A 15,554-nucleotide genomic window follows, 5' to 3' on the forward strand; every position below is an offset into this window, starting at 1 on the left:
TCTCTGCCAAGGACCATTGCAAAGGGGGGGGGGCATACACACTGCCAAACACCACCGGCTCCGCACCAATCGTGCCTTTCACGAATACATACCGACCCTGGGGATCAATCCAGTGACGTTCGTGGGTATACGACAGCCTACGGTGGATAAGAACGGCCACCCCTCTCGAGCCCCTGGAAAACCCTGCATGAAATACTTGGTGGAAACCAAATCGCTGCAAACTCAGTGCCTTTGTACCCAACATATGAGTTTCTTGGAGTAACATCACATCGGCTGAATCCCTCTTACCCCAGCGCAAGACTGCCCCACGCTTGATTTTGTCCAACATCCCCCTGACATTCCAGCTCAATATCCGCATAGCGTCACCAGCTAAATCCTGCCCTGATACATCAACCATTATCTCAATGGAAAAGTCTCTGAGGCCCCCAGGACCCGGCCCCGGCACCCAACACCATACGTAACAATGCAGCAGAAATCACGTGCACCTCCCCTCAGTATACCCCCTACCCCCCCCACGTCTACCCACCAACCCAACCCCCCAACAATTCAACTCCAATTCCCTGCCCCCCACCCCTATACCTCATGGAACACTGAAGTACCTGTCGCGGCATGGGGAGCTTCAGGCCCAAAACGGAGCGCCCAAAGCCCACCATACCAATGGATCCCAACTACTCCCCCCAACTAACAGGACCTTCTCCCAGGGCCACCCCCCATCCGTGGGAGGACTGGGCCGCCCAACAGGTCAGTACCCCGAACCCCCTTATACCACAGTTTGTAGAACACGAATAGATCAGGGCAGTCAGACACCACCGGCGTCAGTTCCCGTGAGCCAAGCCAATGTTCAGGTCGCACTGCGGCTGACGCTATCCACTCGATCGATGGAGCAGCCACATCGGGCCCCCTGTAGATCCCAACAAAGGACGAGGGTTAAGTATCGAAGGCCGAACTCCGATGGTGCTCAGTTTTCTTTCCCTGACTGATCGGTGTCGGGCTGGGTCCCATCCGGGAGACCACCCTGGGACAGGGAGCGTCGTCGTGATCGAGACTTCCTGTGCCATTTACCCCTGACGGCAGTGTCGCTCCTCTCCTGTGACGACCCACGCGACGGCCCGGAGCCCAGGCCCGGCTGGGCATTCGGCCGGAGCCTGACCGTCTCATCCGTCCACCTGAACACAGCCTCCGGGGTATCAAAGAAGTGGGTCTTGGATTGGAAGACAACCCGAAGGCGGGCTGGGTATAGCAATGAATATTGGATCTTCAAGCCCCGCAGCTTAGCCTTCGCCGCCAGGAAGGAGTGGCGCTGCTGCTGTACCTGTTTGGTATAGTCCGGGAAGATCATTATCTTGTGATTGTCAAACAGCAGAGTCTCTTTGGCCCTCGCTTCCCGGAGTATAGTGTCTCGATCATGAAAGTTCAGGATTTTAGCAATGACCGGCCGAGGCCGTTCCCCCACCGGTGGTTTCTTAGTTAGGGCTCTATGTGCACGTTCCACTACGAAACAGCGCGACAGGACATCTGGGGGAAGCCAACCCTCAAGCCACCGTGTCAAGAATGCATCCATGGGCCCTTTCTCGCAGTCCTGTGAAAATCCTACGAAGCGTAGGTTATTTCTCCGCGCCCGTCCTTCTGCATCCTCGACGCGCAGTACCAGCCCCTTCTGGATTTTGTCCATCTCCGCCACTTTCTGTGTCAATGCGCCAACAGCCCCCTCCACTCCCGTGATCCAGGTTTCAGTTTCCATTATGCGGGCAACGGCGTTGCGGAGATCTTGTCGTAGCAACATGACATCAGCTCCCACTGCGCCGATCTTAGCGTCCAACATGTCCCTTGACTGTGTAATGGCTGCCATCAGGGCTGCGTTGTCTGGGCCCGCGCTCTGGCTGCCCCCAGTAGCCCCAGATCCCCCACTGGGTCCAGTAAATTTATCAATTGGCCCTTGCTTGGCGGAACCATTACCACCCCCGCCTCTGGTCATGGTCAGGAAATGCAGGCGGGCTGCTCCGTGCCCGTGGCCGACCCTCCACACTCCGCAGGTCAAAAGCAAGGTCCACCCAGAGGGTCCAAATCTGCCGACACCAAGGCCAGGAGGTCCGCAGGGCACTTCGCCGCCCCAGATCACCACTACCAAGCGCCTCCACTGACCAGGCACTCCGCGTGCAAGCGTCACCAACGTTCCACGGGCCAGGACCACAGCAAAGCCCCTGACCCCGGGCCTCATGCAGGGCTCACCCGCCCTACCAGGAATCTCCGTATGTAATCCGACTCCTCACCTCCATGCGTCCACGATACTGCTGGCTCCGACGCACCTGCACCGCTCCGGCCGCCGCCACCGCACCGGCCCGTATCTGAGGGTCAGGACGGGCACAGCAGGGCAACCGGGCTCAGGACGATCAGGCAGCGCCGCTTCACCGGGCCACCCCGGCACCCACACAGAGGAGGCGGCGTCTGCTCCTGGACTCCTCACACCGCCGCACATGTAAGCCCAGCAGATAGGCGCTCTCCAGGACAATTCTGGCACCACACTGCCTCCGGGGCCACAGGTCTTACCGCACCCGGGGGCCAAGTTACAGGAGTCCACACACAGCTGGGCCACCAGGCTGAGCACGTCCTTTCGCGCGCCGACACTCCGTCTCCAGTCCCGAGGCAAGTATGACCGCCGGCAGCCCAGGGGGACCGGACTAGTCCTCCGATCCGAGGGCTCACCCCCGACACCGCTCCCTCGCAATCCTTGGCCGTTTCAGTGTTCTGTAGGTGGCAGGGGGCTCCGCTGTTCTTGCCCCGGCCCACCGGCGCCGTCCGTTGCAGGAACACAGTGTCCGCCGGCGTGCAAGCCGGCCGATGTCTGGAGCCTCCGGCCGGGATCGCCGCGAAATCTAGGCCCCGGCTCTCCACGCGGTCTGTAGGCCCAGGGGGCGCCGCCGCCACCAAGCATGCAAACCAGGGACCAGGGACCCCAAATGCGGCACCGGAGGGTGCACTCCGTCTACCACTGCCTCCGATATCAATGCGTGGCTAAAGGCAGGTTCGGGGTCAGGATAAATTTAAGGATAAATGGCGGGCCGGCGGGAGCTCTAAGAAGCTGCGTCCGCCATTGTCGCCCTCGTGGCCACGCCCCCCGGGACAATACTTTTAAAGTTGTTCCAAAGAGGGGCTCCCAAAATATATTGCCCAGGGCCCCACACATCCTTACGATTTCACAGAGCTCATTACTCATGGGCCCGTATCTGAGGGTCAGGACGGGCACAGCAGGGCAACCGGGCTCAGGACGATCAGGCAGCGCCGCTTCACCGGGCCACCCCGGCACCCACACAGAGGAGGCGGCGTCTGCTCCTGGAATCCTCACACCGCCGCACATGTAAGCCCAGCAGATAGGCGCTCTCCAGGACAATTCTGGCACCACACTGCCTCCGGGGCCACAGGTCTTACCGCACCCGGGGGCCAAGTTACAGGAGTCCACACACAGCTGTGCCACCAGGCTGAGCACGTCCTTTCGCGCGCCGACACTCCGTCTCCAGTCCCGAGGCAAGTATGACCGCCGGCAGCCCAGGGGGACCGGACTAGTCCTCCGATCCGAGGGCTCACCCCCGACACCGCTCCCTCGCAATCCTTGGCCGTTTCAGTGTTCTGTAGGTGGCAGGGGGCTCCGCTGTTCTTGCCCCGGCCCACCGGCGCCGTCCGTTGCAGGAACACAGTGTCCGCCGGCGTGCAAGCCGGCCGATGTCTGGAGCCTCCGGCCGGGATCGCCGCGACATCTAGGCCCCGGCTCTCCACGCGGTCTGTAGGCCCAGGGGGCGCCGCCGCCACCAAGCACGCAAACCAGGGACCCCAAATGCGGCACCGGAGGGTGCACTCCGTCTACCACTGCCTCCGATATCAATGCGTGGCTAAAGGCAGGTTCGGGGTCAGGATAAATTTAAGGATAAATGGCGGGCCGGCGGGAGCTCTAAGAAGCTGCATCCGCCATTGTCGCCCTCGTGGCCACGCCCCCCGGGACAATACTTTTAAAGTTGTTCCAAAGAGGGGCTCCCAAAATATATTGCCCAGGGCCCGCACATCCTTACGATTTCACAGAGCTCATTACTCATGGGCCTGGGAAACTGGGGAGGGCGATGCTAATTAATACTACATGCACGAATTCAAGAAAGTTTGTTTGCGCATTACAACACCTGTCTTAAATTGCCTGCAGAACTTGAAGGAATATTCTTCCAAGCAAGCACTGATGAGGTCTGCAGCAAATGGTGCATGTTTAAACAACCTAGAACAAAGCAAAGGCATCTGAGGAACACAAATGTGTTTTAAAAGTAGTTCTCAAGACTAGCAGAATGACACAGACAGAAAGACACTTGCCCTTTGTACTTGTAGTCAGGTAATACTTTTGGGACAGTGGTAAGTTTATACATATCAGGGCATGATGGGACTATGTAAGAATAAATCTGATCATTTTCTCTCAAAGTGGTCTTATAGAGCACACACGCATACCCAAAGGGTGTCCTAGCGCTGATAGGTAAAGAGAAGGCACTGGTTTACGACTGGAAAAGGTGAGTTTTCAATAACTTGAAAGGTTAGGTTCAGAACGAATGACTGGAGGGAGACTGTTCCATGTCTGTGCAGCCACCAGTCCGTGGTCTGCTGAATTTTGCGATGCTTCCAAAGTGCTGGAACACAGCGATCTAGTAGGGGAGTTACAATAGAACAAAGAAGTCCTGTAACTTCTAGGCACGCAGCAATGTAGCGCTTTGCGGCACAAACAGAGAGCCTTCAAGACACCTCGTTTCCATACAAGGAGCCAATGAAAAGTGGTCATGTGAGATTAATCCCTAGCTTATTTGCTGAGATCTAGAATGATCCTGGTCGCAGCATTCTGTAGAACTGTAGCCTATAGGAAAGATGAGTGAAGGTGACGGGACCTACTGAGTTGCAGCAGTCTAACCTGCTAGTAATGAGTTTTCTTTGAAGCAATGGGTCCAATAGGCATGATTTTCCTCAAGACCTTCATCAAACAGCAGCAGGTGCTACTTAGTTTATCTATATGTGCTATATAGAGTGTTGTAAAACATTACTCCTAGATTGAGAACACTGGATTTGGGAGTAGAGCATACATCTAAACATTCAGGTAGTCGGTGGACCGGAGAGAGGAATTTCCCAAAACCAGGACGTTAGTTTTGTCGGTGTTAAGTCTGAGTGAGTTGGCATTCATACAGCTGGCCACAGGTTGCAGACGGTGTTGGACCTGAATGGTGTCCGACCACCTTCTAGGTACTCTGTGATTTGAGTATGTAAATGTGTGTGTGTCTTGTAAAGCGCACTGCTACCCAGAGGCGTCCTGGCGCTATAGACCACTGGGGAACCCGTCCTGGCTTTCCCTGTGGGATGTTCCCTCCTGGGTATCTCCAAGGTGAAACCAGGCATCCCCGGCGTTTGTGGGGGGCCGATGTGGAGATGAGGCAAGCTAATGCCCAGAGTTGACGAGTGTGATCCCTGGTTAGAGTAGGCACCGAGGCGAGAATTATCGAGTCCGCTGACCCTGGTTCACGACCCTGCCACGTCGGGAATTGAACCCTGGTCCCGGGCCGTCCTCTGCTTCAGGGTCTGCCGCCTCGAACCAGTGAGCCACACCACTCCATGTATTATCAGTGTAGGAGTAAAATTGAAAGCTAAAAGGAGCAATACGATTGGCTAGTAGTGCCACATACATATTGAAGAACATGGGGCTCAGATGAGCCGTGCAAAAACCGCACAGCTCACCTTTTTAAAGGTGGAGCAGTAGTGTGCAGACACATTATAATTCCTTAATAGAAAGTTACACATGCGCAGGAGATGGCCTTCTGTCCAAGGCTCTCTAAGAGGCATAGAAAAAGCTTTGACTCGAGCTATTTTGATGTTGTTTGTTTTACCAATTATAAGGATGGGCCTGCATGCCACACCATACAGTGTGCTGCATACTAACAAAGCTGAACTGACTGAAGTCAAGCTTCATGCCAAGAGGTCAGTTGGAAGCTGTGGGTGGGTACAGATGAATTGGAGAGGTGGGAACAGTCCCTAAAAAGAATTTTTAAGTTATTTTTTGAGGGTGAAGTTGAAATCCCTAAACCTTTTTGAGAAGGTCAGACTCGCTCACAACATTTTTAAAGTTTGCGTCTGTATGGCTATAAGTTTGCTCTATATGGCTATAGAATCTAAATCCAGTTTTCCGCTATGTTGATGGCACCATACACTTTCGCAGATGCAGCAATAGTAGTATTTTCGAATACTTAGAAATAGACCGTACCATTATTTTGACAATTCTGGCCCACCATTGCTAATGCATTCCTTCATTTTAAAGAGAAAGATTAGTGTGCTATTCTTGAAAAACATAATTTACAATGTAAAACATGTTTTCTTCAGCAGACTTTTAGTGCATACTACAAGAGCAACAACTATTGGACACCAGGTGCACAGCTCTGGTAAAACAAAAAGATGTCCTTCTGACTTCTGTCAGGGCTGTTTAGGGGACCATACAAAATCATGAGAGTTGACCAGGCACGGCCAGGTGCCCCCATAGCTGACATGGGTGACAGACGCATGGATCATGGATTGGAGAGGGTCATCTGAGGGAGGTGGTGATCAGATGCCTCTGGTCTCCAGTGGAGGGCCAGCTCCACTTCAACTTAGGGAGCTATGAGCCATCCGTTAGTCACAATGGAGTCCGCTTGGAACCTCGTGACGCCGCCTATCGGTGGACAGGAGCACTACTACACAATTCTCTGGTTCTAGTCCGGCATCTGAGGGATATTCTAAAGTGAAGAATCTGTGGTTAGATAAAGTATCCAACGGGAAGAGTATTACGGAAGGTAAGTAACTTGTTTGCCTTTCTACAATATTCTAATTTATAGCTGATTTGGTTTTCTTGCCTCAGTTCTTATTCTTAATGGCAAATGGAATACATTTTGTGAGATTTCAAACTGTTGCTAACAAGCTAATACAGTTGCATATTTAATTTGTTAAATATATGTTGCATCTTCAGTATTTGAAGAGTTTAGTATAAGTGGGAATGGTGTAATCCAAATTCATGTGATGAGCATATTGCAAGTGTCAAAGGAGTTGCCTCACCTTTTAGGAGAGTTTGATCCCTAAATGGTCTTGGAACTCCTTTTGACTTGGAGAATCCTCCTTACATACAGTTGTGGCTACTTTACCCCTTAAATGAACAAGTTTCCTGACCGAAATCTGTTGCAAGAATGTTATTACTACCATTAGTACTTCAATATTATTCCATTCCGTTTTCAGCAGTCTGACATATACAACATGCCTCCGCAGAACCAGCAATTCAATCATTTTTTTTCAACCAAAGAAACCAGAACTCGGGTAGGAAATGCCCCTCCTGCAGATTCTCAAATTGAAAGAGAACTTTTTCAAGGTAAGCCAGCTTATTATCATAATTGGCGAAAATATCTAAAATCAACAAAAATAAGGGGAGAGATTATGATAATTCCAATTGTGGTTGCAAATTGTCCACCATCTTTTTGCGAAAAAAAAAGGAAAATAATTTTGCATACCAACCTGTATAGTAAAAGGTCGGTTAACAACATTCCAAATCACAGTGGGATGTAAACCGTCCTGCCTCCTCAATATTCATGAAGTAGGTCGCAAATTGTGACTCACTATGTTTGGATGCAATGACAATGATTGTGACACCCTGTGAAATCAGTAGGCCACCATGTCTGAGATCACGTTTAATTATTATTAGTTTTTTTATAATTCGTTTTACTAAAACAAACTTGAGTTCAAATAAACAATACAGAGGGCACAGAAAATGAAGAAATAATAGTGACATACGGAGGATGAAGATTGCATTTCAACATAAGAGGGGAACATCACGGGGTAAGGGGGCATTTGATTAAGAGCAATCTGGCGGTGTACAGATTTCACCCCTATAACTATTCCCAGGGCTCCAGATACGCGCCCATTTTTTAGGGCAACCCCTAGTGACATATACCGTCTTCTCCCTAAACATACACCAGTCGAGATCTCTCTCCAAGGTCTCCAACGTAGGTGATTTCGCAGCTCCCCACATTTGCGCGATGTTTCATTTGGCTATCATGAATCCGAGGGTGGCTCATTGTGCCTGGTGGGTGTTAAGGTCTGTGTGTTCCCATATGTTGAGGAGGCAACGTCTCGCCTCCGGTGAAAGACGGGTGTGTAGTACAGTGAGTATTACCTCGTGAACCTTGTGCCAAAAGGCGCTAACGTACTTTCATTCCCATATGATGTGAAAATAGGTTCCTAGCAGGCTGGACCCTCTCCTGCAATCCCCTCTGTCAGTGACCCCCATGTGGATCATGCGTGGCCCGGTAATGTAAACACGGTGAAGGATTTTTAGCTGTACCAATCTGAGGCGCACCGGTATGGCGACCACTCTAGGGAAAGACACCGCCTCCACCAGTCTTCATCATCGATCTCAATCCCATTTCCAGTCCACTTCTCCCACAATGCCTGAAGGGGATCGGTCATATTGTTTATCAGTTTTTTATATATTAGGGAAATCGTCTTTTCAGGAAGGTAGCCATCTAGGATTCTGTCCTCTAAAGGTGAGGCTTCAGGAGGGGTAGTACCTGCTGGTAAAAGCGTTCAGAGTGAGTGTAGGATTTGGGCATAGCTTAAATACTCAGTAGTTGTCAGGACATATTCGGCCTGTAGTGTGTTGAAGGAATTCACTCCCCCTTCCCCCCAGAGGTCTTTGATTTGTGCAATGCCGATGGGGTCCCATTTGTCGAACCTTTTGACCTCCATAAGCTGCCTAGAGATTGAGAGTCCCAAAGGGGGGTCGCCAACGTCAGTTTACGTCCCCACCCGAGGGCATTGGTTGCGTCATGCCAAAACTGGACTGAGTGCTTGGTGGGGTCTGTCAAAATATATTTGTTGGGCCCACGAGTAGAGCGCCATATTGTACTTACCTCCGGGGAGGAGCCATTTGTCCATGGCGTAGCCTGGGTTGTCACCTCGTCCATAGGTGCCATGGTTAATGGCGGCCAAGTGTGCAGCCCAATAATATTTTTTTATATCCGGAAGGCTTATGCCATCATCATACCTGTTTAGGGTCAGTTTATTTAGGGCAATACGTGGTTTACCATCCTAAAGTAATTCTCTCGGAAGGCCCTCTATTTCTTTAAAATATTGTTGAGGTACCGGGTCAAGAGCATTTTGCAGAGCATAGAGTAAGCGGGGCAGGGACATCATTTTAAACAGGGCAGCTCTTCCCAATAGGGAGAGGGGAAGCGATTTCCAACTTCAGATGTCTGCGGGAAGGAAAGGGCTCACGGAGCTGCTAGATTAAGCGGCCACTACTCTCCGGGTCTTGGCCACGCCACGTTTTAATTTTTTAATGCAGTCAGTGTTCCTTATAGTTAACAGGTCTGCATTTCAAAAATAACTGCTGACTCCCAAACAAAAAATGTACATTCACAAAGGGGTGGAGTCCTCCTCCCCTTTCTGAATCAGTTACCGTGTTCTTTGGGAAGTCGGTTTCATATCAATGGTTTGCAACCGAAATTGTTGTCACAAACCATTTAAACATCATATTCTGGATTGCAATTTGGATTGGAGGCCCTAAACATGCTCCTTCCAAGTTGCAATTTGTCATGCCTTTCTAAACCCATTTTGTTATTCAGTAACCTGTTACTGAATCGCAACGCGGGTTTAGTACATTTGAAAAAGCCATTTACCGAACTACTGTCGATTAGGCGAATCACAGGCTATGTGACTGCTAACTTACTTTATACATCTAGCCCCATTTCCATAATGTCCTGCAGGAAGATAGCTGTAGCAAACCCTGTAAATTAAAAACAAGAAAAACATACATTATAGTTGTTTCAGTCGCTACTGACATGCATTTATCTGTGTCTTTTGTGGTCCTAGGGGTTAGGAGTGGGTTCCTCCTGGTGGTGTGTATGGTGGACCCTAGGGTTTTGTTCTCTTCTTGGCAGGTAAGCCACAAGGAAGATTTAATGTCCTTTGTGTTAGGATGGGTGAGTTTGGGTCTTTTGCTTTGTGGTCTAGTTTAGTCTCCTCGGTAAGGAGTTGGAGGGACAGGCAGGTTGTGCTAGTTGTTTTTCTTGTTCTCCTAAGAACACAGCACTGGCACACCCACAATACTCGATCGTCAGGTAGCTCAGCAGATTAAGTGTTGAATGGCATTTATTTTGGATTATGCAACCATAGACTAGTAGAAGGACAGTGTATCTTTCTTTTAGTTCTAACATCACAGCACCCAAAATAACTAATTGCCTCATTTAACAGAAACTGATAACATGCAAAGTGCATGTTAACAAAGGGCCATTGAGTCATGATATAATAGGCTATTTATATTGTGCACAGCTACTCCAGGGAGTGTCCCGTCGCAGTACTAGCTGAAAAGTCGACAATGAAGAAATTAGGCCTGCATGATAAAGCAGGTTTTCAGTTTTTTTAAATAAAAATAAAAACCCGGGGTCGCTCACAGAACGTAATTAAAAGGGAAGCTGATTCCTAGCAGATACGCCTAGAAAGTTAGCGATCTATCGCCTGCTCTCTGTCCCCGGATCCTAGGGGTGCAAGCCAGATATTTGTTGGTGGATCTTAGCTGTCTTGGAGGGTTATAAAAGCTGAATCTGGTTCTAAGGTAGATTGGTCCAGTATGATAGAGGGCTGCATGTACTAGAACCATGGCCTTGAATTTAACTCTCTCCCTGTTAGGCAACCAATTTAGATCCTGAAGGTGATAACTAATATTTGCCTAACTTAGAATAGTAAGCAAAAGTCGAGCTGCTGCGTTCTGGATCACCTGACGTTTATTCATGAGATACTCCGGAAGGCCCAGATAAAGGGTATTACTGTAGTAACTACAGTGCCTGGATAACTTTTTTTTTTTTTTTATTTTTTTTTTATTGAACTCAATCCAAACAGGTACATAGCAAAATAGTATTACAGACTGATCATAGGAACAAAAACATGTTGAATGACATACATATTAAATTCAAAATCTTAAGACACCGTACTCATGATCAAAGGAATTTAACATATAAAAAAAAAAAAAAGTTTTTTCCCATTCAATAAGAAAGAAGAAGAAGCAATAAGTCAGGATTCAATACATAATTAAACTATTTACTATCTTCCACCCCTTCCGAAGAAATCTAAATGGGTGGATTTAATCCTGATTTCCACCTCAGAACTGGAGACCAGATTGATTCGCCCAGCTTTTTCCATTTACTTCCTCTTGTTGAATATATGGCTCTTTCGAAACTGAAAACAGCTAAAAACCGAGCTAGCCACATCTGGAAGCTTGGTGGTTCAGCTTCCTTCCATCGAGCCGACAAAATAATTCTAAGCACCGCAGTGCCTATAAATAATAGATTTTGCTCACTTTTTGATAGGGCGATTGAAGAATCATATCCTAAAATAAACAATGAATCTGTCTCTGGAAGATTATGGCCGAACAGCACCTCCCAAAAATTAGCAATCATTTGTTTAACTTGACTAAGCTTGGGGCAGCTGCTTAGCATATGTATTAAATTGGCTGGTCCTTGTGAACATCTTGGACAGAAATTATTCTCTCTTTTACCCCAGGAGTATAATTTAGCGGGTGTATAGTAGAGGTCAAAAATAGTTTTGTATGTTTGAGCTTTAAGGTTACTGGCCCTGAACAGTCGTTGGCTCAGCTCAATACTCTTATAGATGTTAACATTCGGATTGCTAAATTTAATAGCCCAATTAGATTCAATCTTTTCCAGATCATCTTGCAGATTTACAAGAAGAAGGTTATATATAACCCCAATTCGTGTGCTAGGCCTATTAATGACCTCCAACAAGTCTGTTTTTCCTAGCCCAAGGGTAGATCTTTTAGCCTTAAGGTTTGTATATAATTGAATATATTTAATGTAGTCCCCATTGGAAAGATGATATTTATCCTTTACATGTGAAAAAGTAGTTACTAAGCCATGTATCAAAAAGTCTTTGACACGCAGGATCCCAAGTCTCTGCCATTTCCTTCCTATGGTATCGTTCGAAAATGCTGAGAACGCTTTCATATGCCATAAGGAGGTGTACCTATTCACATTGCTAATATGCAAATGTTTAGCAACTTTGCCCCAAACCTTAAATGCACCGTTTATAACTTCATATTTCCGATCATGTGAATAGTCTTGTGCCTCCTTCTGTTGTAAAAGCAATCCATTGGCCACATTTCCCAATAGTAACTCATAAATTGAGGGTGGAGTATTATTATTCATAAAGGGTGTTGTTTGTAAATTAAAGCTAATCAGTGGGGTCATTTGTTTAAGGCGTGCGGCCCAATAATACATACTAATATTGGGTATTGCCATCCCACCCCTTTCACTAGGAAGAGACATTAATTTATAAGACCTTCGAATTTTGCCATGTTGCCAAATAAACTTAATCATAAGGGATTCAAGAGTTTTCAGAATCTTAGGGTCAATAGCCAATGGAATTGCTCTAAACAGGTAGAGGCATTTAGGGAGTATATTCATCTTTAGAAAATTAGCTCGTCCTATAATGGTCAAATGAAGTCCATTTACTCTATCCAGATCTTTTTTTATACTTTGAATTAGAGGGTTATAGTTGTAGTTAATTAGAGATTTAATAGCGGGAGTGATAACAATTCCTAAGTATGTAGCACTTACTGCTTTTCTTTGATCGTTATAGTCAATGTTGTCCGTACATAGTACAATTGTCTTTGTCTTATTCAAGGAATATCCAGAATAGATGCCAAATTCTGTGGTTATGGCTTCAATTTCCCCCATAGCTGGATAACTGTTTTCTTTGCATGAAAAGACAGAAGAGACAGAAATTACTTAAGGAATCTCATGATCCCAAAACAGGTCTCTGACAACCTTTAATTTGGGAGCCAAATGACAGTCTGTTACCAAAAGTAATTCCCAAATGTTTGACTGAATCTCTTTGAAGATCGGGCAGGGGTGCATCATCTGGCCAACAAGTTTGCCAGAACTGTGGCTGGAACTCCCCAAAGTGGAGCATTGCAGTGTTTTCCTCATTACATTTCAATTGTGCCTTTGCTAGCCAATGAAAAACTGCAGGGAGACACATTTTAATATAAGTGCCCTTTAATTCTGTCCCCTCAATCAAGGAGAAGAGCAACAGTGTGTCATCAGTTGACAGCCATTATTGTATTTTCTATATCTTACTTCATAATTGTGACTGAGCTTTGAGACCTGCTCTGAGGCCCTGAGACCCTCAGAACAAGGTTTCGATCTCTTACTTGTGGGACTCTCGGTAGCAGTTGCCGCCAGCTGTCCCGATGGGCCACAGCCTGGTTTCATGGGCCCCTTTTGACATTTTGTCGCTGCTCCACACAGCCCAACCCCACATATGGCAAACCAGGAATTCGCCTTGCAGTTCGGTAAAAATGTAGCATGTCAGCCTCGTCAACATATAACTTTCGTAGCCGAAGAGAGACATCCTCCTCTGAACATTTCACCTTATGGACTGTCACCTTATGAAAAGTCGCATGAAACTGAAAAGATGACAATCCTCTGCCTATCCATATAAACATGGTATCACTGGCAAGGTCTTCAAAATCTTGAAGGGAGTTTTAACCATGTGATTATATAGCATGTAAGGCTTTTTCCATCACAGCTTCTCACTTTGTTCTCGAGGGGTTGGGTATTTCGTCAAAGAGGGATATTGCGGTTTCACAACTAGGTCACTCTCTAGCCCAGAGATTAAATTGTATCAGCTCTTTCAGAACAGTAACTAGCTCTTTCCAATTCCCTCAGATCTAATAAAAAGAGCCAAGTTGAAGACAGTATTTTAGGGAGCACTTTTTAGTAGCAATTGTAGTGCTTTCATGTGCTAAATCAACTGACAGCCATGCAACCAGTAACACCCCTGGTGGATGAAGTGAATGATACTAATTTACAGTAGGAGGCACACGTCCTTGCCTTGTGTGAGTCTGTGCCACTAGTGTGAACTCTGTTGCTGCTGCTTCAGTGCTGTGGTTAGGGGCTGGCCCACAAGGAGGGAGACAGGCTGATGAGTACCTGAGACAAACATTAGGAAAAGTGGGCGGCAGCCAGTTCATTGGGAACAGCCACACGGCGACCTCTGAGTGACAGGCATGGCGCGACTCAAGTGTGCACATTAAGAGGGCGTCACCTCACATCGAAAAAGACACACACAGGACCCAGTCGAGCCCAAAAAGTAGACACTTGCCATTCGGGGTTTTCCCCACTAATGGGAATAACGTCGCCCATTTGTGAGGGATCCCACGTCACAAATACTGCTGCGTTTCCTGTCGCACAAACATCAACAGCTTCACAGACAGTTCATTCATCTGCCCCTTGCCTCAATCACTTCATTGTGAAAACCAAAAAGCATTTTAAATACATTTGCTTTGTGTGCTCTAAGGATAAGTATTTTGCATAGCCCTGAGTTTTAAGGGCTAAAGATGAATGCATTTTTTAAAATAATTTTTTAAGGTATGGAGGCCGCCTTCTGTTTCAAAACAACGTGTCAAATGTTTCAAGCTAGCAAATCTAATAAAATGTGCACCAAGCATGTGTGACTTGCACCAACTAAAATCTACAGCCATTTGCACCTACCCTCCTTCATTTTTGAATCTCTGTGCTATATTATGCATCTCCTAATTAAGGATTGGACCGATGTCTGAAAATTCAGAATCCTTGATGATTATCTCCCATTTGAAAAAACATGATTAATGCCTCTTCTCTGTCCCGATTCCCCTCCGAAATATCCCTCCACTACATATCCACCCACAGGAAACCTTGAACACCTTTTACTTGAAGATCTTGTTGCCCTAGAGTTCCTCAAAGCAACTTCATGTGTCAGTGATACGTTACCCCCCTCTGTGGTAAAGCCTTACCATTAGCTGCAATTCAGTCATTACTAAACATTAACACCTCACTCATAACTTTCTCATCGTCCCTGAAAACTGATCAGAACCTCCTATTATTCTAAATTCCCATCCGTGGTCTTCGTAATCTTGCCCCTTACCATCACCCCATTCCTTTTCATCTGCACACTCCTTGAGAAAGCAGTGGCATTGCAACTCCAAGACCAATCTACTCCATGCCCTCAATGGGACTTCCACTCCTACTATACCACAGACACTGCAGCTACCAGTCACTTATGGAGCTCTTGGGATCCCTGATGAGAGCAAACCCTGCTTTTTGGTCTTCCTTGGTTAGCCTACACCAATACATCTAGGTAGACCTCTACCTGTCTTATTCACAGTCCCCCAAGGCCCCATTCTTGTCTTGGTGTTCTTCAATCTTTACATAGTGCCCAGGAGCTCCTAATCTACAAACAAGACCTCACCATTACCCTAAGAACATAGGCTGACACCTAAGATTTCAGCCTATGTCCTTTGCATAAACCATCTAAACACTACTCATTATTGACATCTAGATGTCTTCCATTTATGACATACTCATTTGTGACAGGAAGTACTAATCCCAGAATGAAGACCGTTTTACCAGCACATACCTATAGGAATTCTCCTCTACCCTTTCCACCAACTCACCACTCCAGTACATCGTCATTCA

At 47.3% G+C, this 15,554-nt stretch overlaps 1 protein-coding gene across 3 annotated transcripts in view; it reads left to right on the forward strand.

Annotated features, from left to right (window-relative positions):
- Positions 1 to 15,554, forward strand: part of LOC147662579 (uncharacterized) — a 192,744-nt gene that overhangs the window by 165,961 nt on the left and 11,229 nt on the right. For 2 of the 3 annotated variants that reach the window (XM_086951066.1, XM_086951068.1), the window contains one exon: positions 7,267 to 7,396. In XM_086951066.1, coding sequence (XP_086807192.1) covers positions 7,267 to 7,396 — 130 coding nt within the window. The remainder of the gene's footprint in view (positions 1 to 7,266; positions 7,397 to 15,554) is intronic. The other variant, XM_086951067.1, reaches the window with a different exon arrangement.

The sequence above is a fragment of the Lissotriton vulgaris genome, unplaced genomic scaffold (assembly GCF_964263255.1).
Source record: "Lissotriton vulgaris unplaced genomic scaffold, aLisVul1.2 SCAFFOLD_1672, whole genome shotgun sequence".
NCBI classification, from domain to species: domain Eukaryota; kingdom Metazoa; phylum Chordata; class Amphibia; order Caudata; family Salamandridae; genus Lissotriton; species Lissotriton vulgaris.